Source organism: Colias philodice, chromosome 17 (assembly GCF_061535455.1).
Source record: "Colias philodice isolate Cphi_HAF_F1 chromosome 17, ilColPhil1 Martin Lab GWU primary, whole genome shotgun sequence".
Classification (NCBI taxonomy): Eukaryota; Metazoa; Arthropoda; class Insecta; order Lepidoptera; family Pieridae; genus Colias; species Colias philodice.
Genome location: NC_143102.1, coordinates 2411590 through 2426860, shown reverse-complemented (window position 1 = coordinate 2426860; position 15271 = coordinate 2411590). Strand labels below are relative to the sequence as shown.

Genomic DNA, 15271 nt, shown 5'->3' with positions numbered 1-15271 from the left:
CGTACTCGAGGTATTAACTGGTCTTATTTTAAATAATATCATATAGAAAAGTTAAGATTATTTGTTTGTTTGTGTAATAGGTGATTGCGCAATAATTAAAAGTTTTAATCATATTATATAGGTGATCACAAAAACTAATACTTTGAATATTTTTAGATGGTATTTAAAAAAAGACACAAAATAGTTTATGTCACTACGTAAGCTTTTAGCAATAAAGCTTTTGGTATTAAGGCTGCAGTCTAGCAAAATTGCGTTTTCAACAAGTTATTTGACAATTTTTTCCCGGCTAATGAAACGATAAACTGAATTTTTTTTTCTTGTTTATCAATTAGTGTTATATACGCAATGCGCGTGAATTTTTTCACATTTGTAAAGTTACTTTATGTTACCTTAATCAGGCCTTCAAGATAAGTCTCTTTCCCCCAAAGACATTTCGAGCTAAGTTTGTGCACTCACTACGCTGCAACCGATTACAATTTACACAATTCGATCAGCGCATTATTATCCTTATATAGTCGTTATTAAAAACTGCTGAATACAATTGCCGAAAAACTTATGATTTTCCTAATTAGAACGTTATAAATTCATTAAATTTCCCATTTTTTGCCTTACAAAATCTATTGATAAATACTGCTAAAAGTTATTGTTTCCATTAATTTATTCGAGTTGGTTGAAGACCAATGAGTATTAATCCTTTAAAAAATTTTTTTTTTTGAATTTTGATAATTCTTTAAATATTAAAAAAATATTTAAAATAATTAGGAAAAATCCTAGCGAATTTCTTTAGTCGCGCTCCTTGGGCCGGAGCGTTCTGACGTGTGCTCTACGCTCGATTTTCCTTCATACCGAAGTGAAAGTTGCTCTACTTCATTAAATTTAATATTTTTGTTAATTGATTATTTTTATCTTAGTTTTGTGCAAATATTCGTATTTTTAAACATTTGATTTCGATATGGAAAATAAACGAAAAAAATATGCGTGTAACTATGTACTTACTAGAAAAAAAATTATCTTCGAACATAAAGTTAATGAAACCAAATACATTACAAAGGTGATTGGCAACAATTTCTTTATTTTACGGGGTTTCAGTAAAGGGATGAATGTTTCTTTTAAACTAAAGTAAGCTCATAAATTTTCTTATAATATATTTTTTTTTTGAAGTTCCAAAAATGTTTATTTTTCGTTTGAGAAATACGAAATATATTAAATTATATTGAGAACTTGAACTTGGGACATACGGGGAAAATGATTTGTTTACTCCAAAATTCCAAATATGTCGAGGTGTTTTTTTTTTCTTCTAGTCATTTTAAACGTAGCGGCATGTTGTTTGATTATTAATTTTGTAACTTAAATACAGGATGTTGGTTTTATATTTTGATCTTACAGACGCGCTGACAAATTAAGTCCACCATTTCTAGTTTAGTCCACCAAATCTAAGTACCAATATTAAAACGAATGGATTATCATCACATCATAAAAACTCAGATGTAATGGAAGATCGCAATAACATAGAAAATTCAATGGGTGTTGAGAACTAAACAAACACAAGTAACAAGTAAAAAGAGCAACTATGGAGTTTCTTGCCGATTCTTCTCCGTAGATACTGCTTTCCGAATCGGTGGTAAATGTTAAAAATATGTACCTAATGACGTTTCAAAAGTGCTTCTAGAAGAAGTCTAATTGAATAAATAAATGTTTGAGTTTGAGTTTTGAGTTTAACAGAGACGCGAAGAATAAAAAAAGAGGACGAAAACGATAATTCGTTGATGCTTTCCCTTTTCGACGTATTGTTAGGGTACATCACCAATCTGCAAAAAAAAAAACTGATGATTCCCAATTGCTGATTAAAAATGAAAAACAAATAATCGACAACAGTGGTGAAAATTTGCTGATCACAATGAAACATCCTTCAGTGGTAGCAGATTTACTCATTTAAAATGTATCGGTGAACAGCGTAAAGGAGAGGAGGACAGGAAAACATTATGAATGTGGATGGTGGATTGTATACAGGGTGTAATCGATAAGTATGTGCAGGCGATTATGACGTTATTATTGCAGGTATCAAAAAACTTCAAACTGATATCGAAATTACTTTACCTAATGAGCAAAATGACAATAATAACTTTTTAAAAGTATAACGAGAAAAATTTACTTTATACACTCCCATATCAAGAAGGGAAAATGGGACTAGTAGAAGTTAAATGTCTAATTCCGGCAAAAGAGATGAATGCGGAAGATGCGGTTAAAAATAAAAAATTTAATATTTGAAATACAATGCAAAAAAATAACACTTTTGTCATAGATAAGAATCATGACTATTTTTTCCAAACTCAGGGACAACTAAACGTTGCAGAAGCAGAAGTCTGCTTATTTGCTGTTTGGACTGGAGTGAATCATTCGTTAAAAATAGAATATATAAGTTTTGGCAAAAAAAAATAAAATGATGGACCATTATCAAGATTTTACATAAATTGCCCACTGTCAGAATTGATTGATTCGAGACTTCAGCATTCGATGCCCATCAAGGACCCATCCTATGTCATTCAAGCGATTGAAAAAAAAAGAGAAAAATCCAGTGCAACCGATAAAGCATCAGAATGCTAGCAAAATATTTATTAGGTTTATCCATATAAATCTATATATTATACATAATATAATAAATCCGTAGAAGGGTCAATTCTGTACTTTGAAAATATGTATTTAAAAAATAAATAGCAGTGTTACTGGATCGATACCAAACACAAATATGTGATTAAAAAAATTTTTGTCTGTCTGTCTGTCTGTATGTGAAGGCATCACGTGAAAACTAATGGTTCGATTTCAATGAAACTTGGTATAATTATACCTTATTATCCTGGGCATAAAATGGAATACTTTTTATCCTGGAAAAATACGAAGAAAAAAAATAAATCTTAATTTTTCAGTTTTATCCATAGACGTTGTTCTGTAGAACCGCGAACACACGTTGCGTTACCCGCAGTGGATTCAGCGATGTAACCTGTAGCGCCAAAAGTCGGATTTGGCTTGAACCGTTTGCGGCACACGCGGGCCGCACGACACCACGCCTCCTCGACTCCTATATAAGGACGGCGTTCCGCGCGATGCATATTTGTAATTTATGAATTTTGATGCGAGCGGACGTGTCCAGTGTGGCGAGCGAGAGTGATCGTCTAATATTAATTTAGTGAGAAACGTCTTCCCAGTTCAAAATGGAGAAATAAACCATCCACGCGAAGACCGACATCCGCTCGGACGGAGTCGCGGGCGGAAGCTAGTCAGAAATAAATATCTTTTGTTTTCATTTGCGTATTTTTCTATTTTATAATTTTTTAACACAAACATTACATTTTTTTTATTATATACAAAATTTGTTTATCCGTTTTATTAGTTAAACTGAACAACTTTCACTAAGAAACTTAGGTCGAAAAAAATGTATAGAGTTATGCATTTGAAGATATCAATAGAACGTATTCGCAAATTTTGTGTACTGATAAAAAAAATCACCTGGTGTAATTTTCACGAAAATTGTTTCAAATTGTCATGTCTGGTACTTATTACGAATATTAAATTATGCATACGAATGATTTAATTTTTAAAAATTAAGTGGAGCAACTTTCCCATAGTACATTTGTATTATTTACATATAGGATGACAGGATGCATTTGTTTGCACTACTAGACCAAGCCCTTAAGCTCCATATTCCTTCATGATATTCACTGATATTGTCCAAATACAAATATATTCACACCTCAAAATAAAATGACCCATATTTAATGTTCCTTCTCATAAAAAAGCTCAAAAGTTTCAAAAGCTCTATATCCGAATCCGTTCCGAATCGGTGGTAAATGTTAAAAATATGTAACGACGATTCGAAAGTGCTTCTAAAAGAAGTCTAATTGAATAAATAAATGTTTGAGTTTGAGTTTTTTAATCGCTAAAATGAATCTTCTGAAATTATCCAATAAGAAAGGCCAAGATTTAAATTAATACATGATATTTTTATCGCAACAAGCACTGGGCTTGAACGTTTTGTACTATCTAATTGCACATTAAAAAGATTCCCGTTCCGATAGCGAGCAACGCCGGGCTATTATCTAGACTTGGTTCTATTTTTAGATCGTTTCTAACTGCATTGGAATTTTAGGTTCTCCAATCGTAGTTTTCTGTTAGTGTTTGTTTTTAGTATTGTTCTTTTTATTAAGGAAAACGATTAATTTGATTTCGTTGTCGTGGATTTAATTTTTATTAAAGTTTTGAGTCCAGGTTTTCATAATTATAATTAAAAGCGTAACCGTTGGCCGAGAGGGAAATTAAACACAATACTTTTTTTCCTATTTATCAATTATCTCTATAGCTTAACAGATCTGCATGAAATGTAACGTAAAGATAGATAAGATTTTAATTAAAAATACCCAAGTACCGAAATTCTTGTCGAATGTATCAGATACTAAAAAATATTAATTAATAGAACTAGTTTATATTATCTGTGGCAGGTAATAGTAATATTTGATAAGCATAATAAAATTATCAATCAAAGACAAAATTACGAAAAACTATAAAAACGCAATTGCCCTGATTTTGATATTTATTTTGATTGAGTTATAAAAAAATATCAAATGTCCAATATAAATCAAGTTATTTTTAATTCGTCATTGGTACGCGCGAATAGTTTTACTGTAGACGTCATATTAAGAAATATAACAGACATAAAGCATAAATCATTGGCTGTTTCCGTATCAAATGTGAATCAAAATAGTTATTTATTACGCAGCATATTAGGTGTTAACTGAACGAAAATATAATTTATTATTTTCTTACTACTAATAGAATATAATTTATGTATAAAGTATATGTGTTTGGTATCAAATAATCTTCAAAACCACTGCTTGAAAAATGCCAAAGATCACCAACAGAAAGGTACACGATAGTACACGTATTTAGACCTGAGGAAATTACGCTATTATTTTATCCCGGATCAATTTATAAGGAGTGGCGAATTTTATTAATTGTAGTTAATTGAATTGCCCTTATATTAAGCGAAAATACTTGCCTTTCTGATTCTAATTTTATTGAATTTTTTAGGATATAAATGTTACAAAATAAAGAATAGGTAGACCAGTTAGTCGTTACAGATTAACTTCAGCATACTACCGATACTACTACACGTGATAAAAAAGTAGGTTACCTATATCCAGGTCAATTATAATATAATCAATCTGCTTACCAAATTTCATCCACATCCGTTTTCAAAGTTTGCGTAAAAAAATTTACATATCTATTTTTTGCTTTGGGGTTATGATAGGTAAATCTAAATATACTATTTCTGAATTTAATTAGTCATGAAATACGTGTGATTGAAGAAACAATTTTCGTTTTTATAAATTAGTAAAATACTAAGGATAAACAATAGGTAATGGATTGTTTGATTGATTGATATTAAAATACAACGCAAAATTTTATTAATTGCTTTTCTATATTCTTTAATAAACTCATTAAAAAAACTTATAAACATCATACACATAAGCATTGCCACCCACAAAACGCAAATAAGCAATCAGGTTAACGAACTGAAATCAAAAATGAAATCCCCAACGCAATTAAATCGTTACGCGCCTAAGATTGAGCACCCCTGTGGAGTTTTTGTTTATTTGATAGCGATGCATCGCTACGTTCCCACTACACACGCATGATCGCTGCAGTTGGCTCGCAGCGCGTGCGTCACGCACATTGCAACGCGCACTGCTACCGAAACCCGCTAATGTGACCCAAGCTTTATCTCCCCTGCGAATTTCGAATCGCACCAAATTTATAACCCATAAATCAACGCACGCTTTTTTAAACGCCGTGGACAGTGTTCGATTTTCCAAAAATTTCCCCATTCAAAAATGTACGGAATAATCTCATATCGTAACGGCAATAGGCCACTTGCTCAGTGCATAATTTAGATACGTGATTTCGGTTTCAAATACGAACCAATTTTTCATGATCACATTGAATTTCAAATATGTCTTTATAAGGCTTGTTGTTTTTATTTTGTGGACTATTTCCCGTTGAATGTTGTTGGAAGTGGTTTTGTGTTCGTTTATCGAAAATTGGTGCAACGACAGATAATATGGGGTAAGATTTTTGCGTCGTATTAGATTTTACATGTAATGTAATGTAATTGTAATTGATAGTGTATTGTGTAACATTAAACCTACTTATTCAAGCCCTATTGAAGCCGGATTAATTACATAGGTAGTACAATAACAACACATTGTAGTTTTACTTTGTTTTATAAGTTCGACTATAAATTAATTAGGAATTAGAGTATTAGTTGTTGTTCAGAGGTAAACTAACGTAGCATTTTTGTAAAGATGTCGAAGAAAATAACTGAAAACGATAGATATTTAACTTTGTGAAAATGTACTTCTAAAATAAATAAATAGAGTTTGTAGAGACTCTATATTTAACTGTTTATTTTTTTAATACATATTCTTCATTCCCATATATAACTTAACTATAATATTTGAATAGAGTGAAACCAAATTTAAATCATTTACCGTTTTTAATTATTTTATTTATATCAGTAACGTTTTTAATATCAGATAATCATGCATGCCAACAAAATGTACATTAAAAATATTTTAAAATGTATTTTATTAAATAATAATTATTTAATTATGATGATATCGTGGTAAATAATAATATGTTATCAATATAAATTAATAAATTATAGGTCGTTACAATATACCTTACTGCGAAAATAGTACATAAGTACTGGAATTATATAGGTATTATATTTTCACACAAAAATAAATAGAACGTTTATTAATTTTGCGCATTTATACTATTTTAATTCATAATTTTATTATATTTTAACGAAATAGATAAATATTCAATATTTTATTATTTTAGCAGTTATATTGTAATTTTTATTCACATGGCTCATCTTTAATAATTGTTAAATTATTAAATATTTAAATTATATTTAACTTAGTTCCTTATTATTTATTCACACAATAAAAATCATGATTTTACCGATATTTAAGTAGTTAATATCTACAATTAAAAAAAAACAAGAAACGCATTTATTGTTGTTCCATACATTTTACGCCCATTCAAAACAAGTGATAGAAATATCTCACACTTGCAAATATAAACGTACATGACATTGAATTAAACAAAAATAACAAAACTATAAAGCCTTCAACACCCTTTAACAGGAGCGATAAAAAATAATTATTCAGGACACTGGCAAATTGATGCATTCTTGCCTTTAAAAAAAATAAAAACAAAACAGTTTAAAGGGCTATTACATTAATACGGTCAACGATCTCTTACTATAATGACGATATAATATAATTATTCACGACACAGCTTGCTATTCAGAAAATAATAATAGATTCTTAGGTGAGCAAAATAATAATTTCATGGCCAAATACTTACATGAGTTCAGAATGGATCGAGAAATTTTGGACAGATTCCTAAGGGCGTAATAAAGACGAGTTAGTTCCACCGATTTTTTTTTCTATGGGACAGGGGATTTCTTTTTCATAAACAACCAACATTATTTGTTCTAGCTGGCCAGTAAGAATTATATTTTCATGATGTTTTGTATTCAAACTCTGGTTTTACCCGTGAAGCCAGCGCATTATGGCTGGGATAAAATTTTAATCATAGATATAATAATATCTACTATACCTAAGACTTGGTATATTATTGTCTATCTATAATCTTCACAAGGGAACAATTTTATAAATAAAATTCGGAGTCCGGATGTAGCGTGTATATGTTTACCATACATACATACGTATGTTTAATAAAATGATGACAAAAAAACTACAAACTCAATAAACTACGAAACCTATTCTACACCGTACCAATGCATTAAACAAAAACATGCTTCTATTACTTTTACTATTTTTTTTAATGTAAACATTTCTCCCTCCTAAAAATATATACAACCTACAAACACCAAACACTGGCAGTCAATTTCGCCGTTTAAAAAAAGAACAAGCGCCTTAAAAAGGGCAAGGCAGAGTTAAACAGCTATTAAATCGATACGTTTAACCCCCGGTAATATAATCGCGAAGCCCCACCGTCCCACATTACCACGGACACATAATACGTCAATTTGTTACTTAAACGAACGACATGCAGCGATCGGGTTACTATTTATTAACCGACTTGCAAAAAGTTGGTCCTTAATGCAGTTTGTTAAATCGGCCCTCGACTTCGATGTAACAAGATATTTGATTTGTTCTTAAATAATCGTTACGGAGTGAAGGTAGGAATATCTTTATTGATTTAGTTATTATTCATATGAAGCCAAATCTATTTGTTATAAAATTATATGCTTTGCCAATAGAGAGTAACTTCATAATTTGCAATTCTTCTTTGCGGACTAAATTTCAGTTTCTATAATCATTTCCTTTACCTTATTTTTTAAGTAATAAAGTTAGTAAGGTTTTTCTCTTTTCCTTTGATTATTAAAGGCTCATTTCATCAGTTTTTATATAGACCTACCACAAGTATCTGCTAATATTCGTGTTAAAACCATGTAACATGATGACTAGATACACGCTTCGTTGGTCAGCGCCGGCGCTTCGCTTGCTTTTTTAAATCATATGAAGTTGTCAACATAAATAATATGTCGTAATTAGTTTATTTTTATCGTCATTTAAGTAGTAATAGTACCTAGTACTGGATATTTGATACTGTGAATAAAAAGAAAACTGAAAACCAGATTGTCAACGCCTGAGATGGTAGAAATATTTTAATCATATCAGATTTTTTTATAGTAAGAAAGCTTCTCTAATATGATAGCTTTTACCACAGACATAGATAGACTACGCAAGTACCGCGATCTGTATGAAAACCAAGCGTGTCATATTTTTTGTACTGACCTTGACGCGTTATGACGTCACGAGCGCTTTTTAGTGATGGTAATTTCATTTTACGCTAAATCGATTAGGACGCCACTCGCGCGGCGATTCTAGTATCGTCCTATCCCATCGAAGTAAATCGAAAGAAATCAGATCAAACTAGATCTATGTCTAAGAGGTAATTAAATAAATGAATCGTAATCGATTACTAAATCGATTCAAGACAGAAAAATGATAATTACCATAGACAGAGGAATGATAAAATAAATTTATAAACCTTTTAATATTCTAACAAGTAAACTAATGTGTTTTAGCTTTTTCTTACATATGCCCATTGAGTTACCGTGTACTACGTACTAGAGAGGCCATCGAAAGAAAGTAATGAACCTGTCAATCAATCAATCTTTATGTCCCGTTGCATCAATCCATTTTTCTTTTATGTTCGGGTTACTTGGAAAACTGAAAAAACAAACATAGTCTAAGCAATAAGGAGTTTTCTTAAAAAACTCCCAAGATGACACTTTAACTAATGGCGTCCATGTCATAATATTTATTTTTAGTACCTTTGTATTAAAATACTTAAAAGTTCTAGGTCAAGTCGTATTAAATGACAAAAAAAATCTATGCCTTTTTTTCTGAAAAATTGCTCCTTCAAATTATCATTTTTCTGTTCGATTATAAAATCGATTAGAATCGAGAACTGTTGCATCAAATGAACATCACTAACCACAAAATTGGACAGAAAAATGAGAACAGAAAAATGAGAAGACGCTATTCATTGCTTGTTATCATACGACTCGATCTTTACCGTGCCAAGTAAAAGCCGCAATGTATTCCGAATCATTTCGTATGATTTGGTATCCGTGTTTCTCACGATCGTTTTCCACAGATATTCTTTATTTGATTTTAAAATAAATAGTGCATATTCTGATTAGAAAATTACTTACCGGTGGAAGGAAGCATCTCTGCTAACTCGGCCACTCACAGCTGTGGAGTTTCTACAGTTTATAACGGCGTAATTCGGCATTTTACTTTATTCAGCTTCACGTCTTTCCTTGGCGAACTGCAAGCGCGGACTGAGTGTAGGCCAGCGTCAAGTAAGTTTCATAATCTTAGTTTGGACACGGGAAGTACATACACTCGCTTAGTCTATCTTGATACATGTCTGTGGCTTTTACTCTGGTACAGATTGAGAATCACGGTTGAGGAAATAATAGGTACCTACCTAATAATAAATTAAAAAATTTCATTCTTAAATCGATAATACTTTTATTATACTTTAATTGCTATGTACCAATGCCCCAAAATGTTTTGGCAAATGTGCATTATGTGAATTTTCCGTATGTTCGCAATTGTATACAAATTGATACATTTTTAATAATTCTAGGGCTATTATTATAAAGACTCTATAATTGATGAACTTAACGCTTTCCAAACAATTAAGGAGTTATACTTAAGCATTTGACTCAGACTTTTTATTCCAGAAAAGAGATTCCAGATAATCCTGAAACATTTGCACAACAATAACCTTGAGAGACTTATGTATGTACCTAATACTTCCCTAAATTGACGTCAAGATTTCAATGACATCCTGATGTAAATTCATACACAGTTATGTATACAATGAATTACTGTAAAGAGGCAGTTCTATGGTAATATAAGCGATAGGAATGAGATTATAAAGCATAATGATTCGCTTACGGAAGCTGCTTGTCAGGATATGATACAATTTTCAAGTGACGTAATGATTATATTAATTAAGATTATTTTTCCGACCCAAATATCGACCAATAGAATTGCACCATTCGACGTCACGTGGTACAACCTACATGGTATTATACTGATAATTTTTTGAAAATTTTCTTAATTTTTTGAAAAGTCGTCAAGTTTTTCAGGAAAAATCACTCGCGCTTCGCGCTCGTGGTTTTTTAACCTGAATAACTTGACTCCTTCATTTGTTTGCAACGAACCTATCGGAAAATACCCGATAATTTTGAAGCTCTTGTGGTATTATAAGTGAAAATGTGTTATTTATACAACTTATTAAAAATATATTTTTTTCATATAACTAATAAAAATTATGGAAAGCGCAAATGCGAAACTTGCTGTCGAAATGTGTGTGTGTGTGTGTATGTGTGAACCGAGCTTAAATTGCTAAATCATTTGGGGTTTTTTGCCTGTAACTATAGCATTATTTTGTAATAAGAAAATCAAAATACAATTTGTAAGAAGAAAATACACATATAAAACATTTTTCACTTTGAAATAATAAATAATTGTTTCAGTACAATGAGCATATTTACAATATTTTACAGATAGAGCACCACTTTTCAGTGTTTTCTAGATAATTGAATAGTTGTAGATATTGTTTCTCCTAAAGACTAAAACTTTAATAAACATTATCGAAATTGTATTAAATTAATAATGTGTAGAAAGCTCACACTTGTCCATAATTAGTACATCATCTATTTGGCAATAACACAACTATGTGCTGACACAGATATTATGTGACATGAATATTTGTCAACGGCTGAAATGTATTACAATTTCACTACTTCTAGTATTGTAAGGCTCTAAATGACTGTTTTTAATTTATTTAAAACTTGGAATGGATTTTGTGTAAAATTAAATTAGGTATTACCTAGATACTGATATCCAATTAGTGGAAGTGATAGTCTTTATACCCGTATTTTATTGAGGTGTATTTACCAATTCACCTTAACATTGACCTAGACTCCAGAATATTTTACATTGAAAGTTTTAATTCTTTTAACTTGACAAGTCATCTTTCTTCCCCGTTGTTGAAAGGGAAAAAATTAAATCCTTTTAAATTGTGGATTGCCTCCTTGTATCAATAAAAGTGTCTACTATTTATGCTAATGAAATTGCAAAAGTATTTCGGTGTAAAAGAGAGCAGGAAGAAGAATATTATTGAAGTGAAAAACATAAAGGAGACAAATCTCCTTATAATCTTTTCTTTGTTCTTGTCCTTCGTGTATAAATCCTATATAGTTCAGGAACGATAGAGTTTACCTTCTCTTATCAAATAAGCAAATTATAAATTAATAATTTGAGGTCAGAACAGTTTTCACTTGCGTGATTGGACGTAAAAATTACTTTCACTGTTTTCCACTACCAGGGATCATATGCCTTGACATAATATAAGGTACTAGCTTACCACCCGCGGCTTCGCCCGCTTTGTCTAAAACCTAATAAATTATATACTAAAACCTTCCTCTTGAATCACTCTCTATCTATTACAAAAAACCGCATCAAAATCCGTTGCGTAGTTTTAAAGATTTAAGCATACAAAGGGACATAGGGACAGAGAAAGCGACTTTGTTTTATACTATGTAGTGATTAACCTCTACCAATCGAGTCAATTACCAATATATTTGTTAGCAAACTACAAGCAACGATCATGTTTCAAAACATGCCACTTTTGGGATATGCAATGAGCACGTACTGTACATTGAGAGTGCATTATTCCAAAACAAATTTTATTTTATACCTACTACGAAACACGTGACTTACTCCGAGTATATTAATTTCTTTCCGGAACATGATATGACAACTTTTATGAAAAAAAACTACCTATGAAAATCCCTTAAAAATATTATAATGTTAGTGAACTCATTTTAATAGTCAAAATTTTTGACATTTGCTATACAAAAAATTTATCGCAAAATGTGTTGGTAAGCGTATAACTCGAGAACGACTGAACCGATTTCATTAATTATTTTTTATTATATTCCTTGAAGTACAAGGATGGTTCTTATGGAGAGAAAACGTAAACATGAACTACAGGCGAATCCGGGGCGGACCGCAATTTGATATAAGTAGGTAGCGATTGTAGGTACAAACGCACACAAGTAAAAAAAATATTATTTTTCTTTTATCAAACTAAAATTTTATTCATCTGTATATTTTTAAAGTCCACATCTATAAATACTAGATCTAGAATTAGACCGAGATCGTTAAATCGTATTTATTGTCGAATAGGACAGTATTTTTATACTAACGTTACACAACCCTTGATTTTCTTAAAATTATTGATATTGCTTTATTAGCATTGCAGTTAAATTGATGCATCGAATTAGCTGTAATTCGATTTCCAGTGATTGTATAAATACATGATATTTATCGAATAAAGGATCCAGGAGTCATAACATCCTGCAGATTAAGTTAGCACCTTTAGGGCTGGCACGAGAAAGAAAATAATCATTGATGTTTTTAGATATTATTTCGTTGATTTTTTTACATTTTTCTTAGAACTATTTTGTTGTCTTAAAGTTGTGAAATCTATAAAATATGTTATTTGTAGATTGTTTTTTAGGAAGAGGAAGATGATTAAAAATCTTACTTAAATACAAAGTAAGATTTCATTCTATGCAATAAAATTTTATATTAGGTAATCATTAGTATCTAAAATCAACGATCAATTTTTATATTTTTATCACCGTAAGTTTTAGAATATTAATGAATCAAAGAAATGCAATTACTATATTATGCCACCCCTAATATAGGGTTACACGTCAAAATCTCACAAACCAACGTTTCCGATTGTTAACTGCTAATTCTAAAAAGGAAGGATTTGTCACGTTTCATTTTAGCTTACAATGCTACAAAATTGAATATTAGGTACCTGTTTAAATTTAAATTGGTATAATAAATAAACTTAATGTTAAACTGGTTGGTGGTAAATAATAATTTTCTACGACTAGCTTTCCGCCCCTGGCTTCACTCGCGGCCGCGTAGTCAAAAGAAATTTCCATGAGTTGTAAACTTGTAAGAAGCCTATTTATGTCTTTCTTTTTAGCCCCCTTACAAAAAAATCATACTAAAAATCGTTCCATTATGCTGAGAAAGAAAGACAAACAAGCACACATTCATATTTAAAATATTAGTAATAATTGTGAGCAGAAATATTATCCAGGGTTTACTCAATCCATTTAAACCCAATGAATCTTCATAAACATCGAAATGTTTCAAACGAAATTGTCTTTACTTAATCCTTGGTGCTATTTATATGCAGACGTCTCCAAATCCGCGTATATCGTGAAACACATCAAAACAGACAAACAGAAAACATCGCCAGACAGACGTACCGGCAGACTGTTTATTTATAGTTATATTTTGTTTTTTTTACGCCGATTCATTGTCGGCGAATGTGGAAGTTTCTTAATGGAGACTATAAAATAGGTGTGCAAGATTTGCTTTAGATTTATGATGTTACTTAAATGAAGATATTATAATAATATACTGTAATGTATGTGTCGGCTACCTAGCTTGATATTATTGCTTAAAAAAGGAATAAATGTTGTAATAACAACTGTAAAATACAGGGCTTTATTTTAAAAAAAATTTGCTCACAACTAGAGTATCAGATACCTACTATTCTGATGTAACCCAACTGTCATTAGAACATTTTATTGAGGTGTAAAGAAAACCGTTTCAAAGTTAATACATCTACCTAACACTTTGTGAATTGTATCTATAAATATTGTTCTAATAAAAACTGCAATTCACAGCATTAAAAAGTTGCATTTGACTTTATATTTAACATGTATTAAATCAAAGAAGCACTTACCCATAGACTGATTTATGCGACATCTGTGTTACAATATATTTCATGCGGAATTCCTCACATTTTCGTGTCACTGCAAAGAATCTAAATTGTCGAAAATGTCAAGACTTTGTTAACATTTAATTAACAAACACATCACACATTCTTGTGAGATTTAGAAATCGTGATTAATTTATATCTTTCGTAGGTGTTTCTAAAACTGTGTTAAATATTATAATATCTATGTGTAATTTACCTATAACCTATTTTAATTTAATTTGAGCATACCTAATACTGAAGTAAAGGTGTTGTATATGATGTGTACAAAAGAATTCGACTTCGACCACTTACACGCTTTGAACAATTATTAGGTATAATTTTCTTATATATTTTAATCATTTGTATTTCTTGAGTAAGAAAATGTTGATAATAATTGTGTACCTACTTACAACACATTAATTACACAACTATAAAAGGAAACGATAGACTGAAGTTTAGTATTTAGAAATTGAATCAAAATTTTACTACTCATAAAAAATATAGTCTGGTATATTAATGTTACATTAAGAGCTAAGCAAATCATCGTAGTTCACTAACAACTATTTTTACACACGCCTAATTGAGAATCGTAATAAAAAAACAATGGATATAATTTACAACGTGCGATAAAATATCGTTGAGCACGGAGAACCTTATTATCTTATCGTCGGCGATGCATTCGCTAGTAACACGGCGAGAAATATATTGCAAATGTAAATTATAGCATAGATACTAAATATTTATGTAGTTATTCCAAAAAGAAGGTTAGGCTTTATCGGGGTAACTGTGACATTAATTT

General features: G+C 30.7%; 1 protein-coding gene and 1 long non-coding RNA gene across 3 annotated transcripts in view; one reads left to right on the top strand and one right to left on the bottom strand.

Annotated features, from left to right (window-relative positions):
* The window catches only part of LOC149480885 (uncharacterized), a 462413-nt gene that overhangs the window by 334085 nt on the left and 113057 nt on the right, over positions 1-15271 (bottom strand). The window lies entirely within an intron of this gene.
* nord (neuron derived neurotrophic factor nord) overlaps positions 5662-15271 on the top strand; it is a 28105-nt gene continuing 18495 nt past the window's right edge. Inside the window, exon 1 of one of the 2 annotated variants that reach the window (XM_089705747.1) lies at positions 5662-6117. In XM_089705747.1, coding sequence (XP_089561873.1) covers positions 6113-6117 — 5 coding nt within the window. In that variant the 5' untranslated portion in view covers positions 5662-6112. The remainder of the gene's footprint in view (positions 6118-15271) is intronic. The other variant, XM_089705746.1, reaches the window with a different exon arrangement.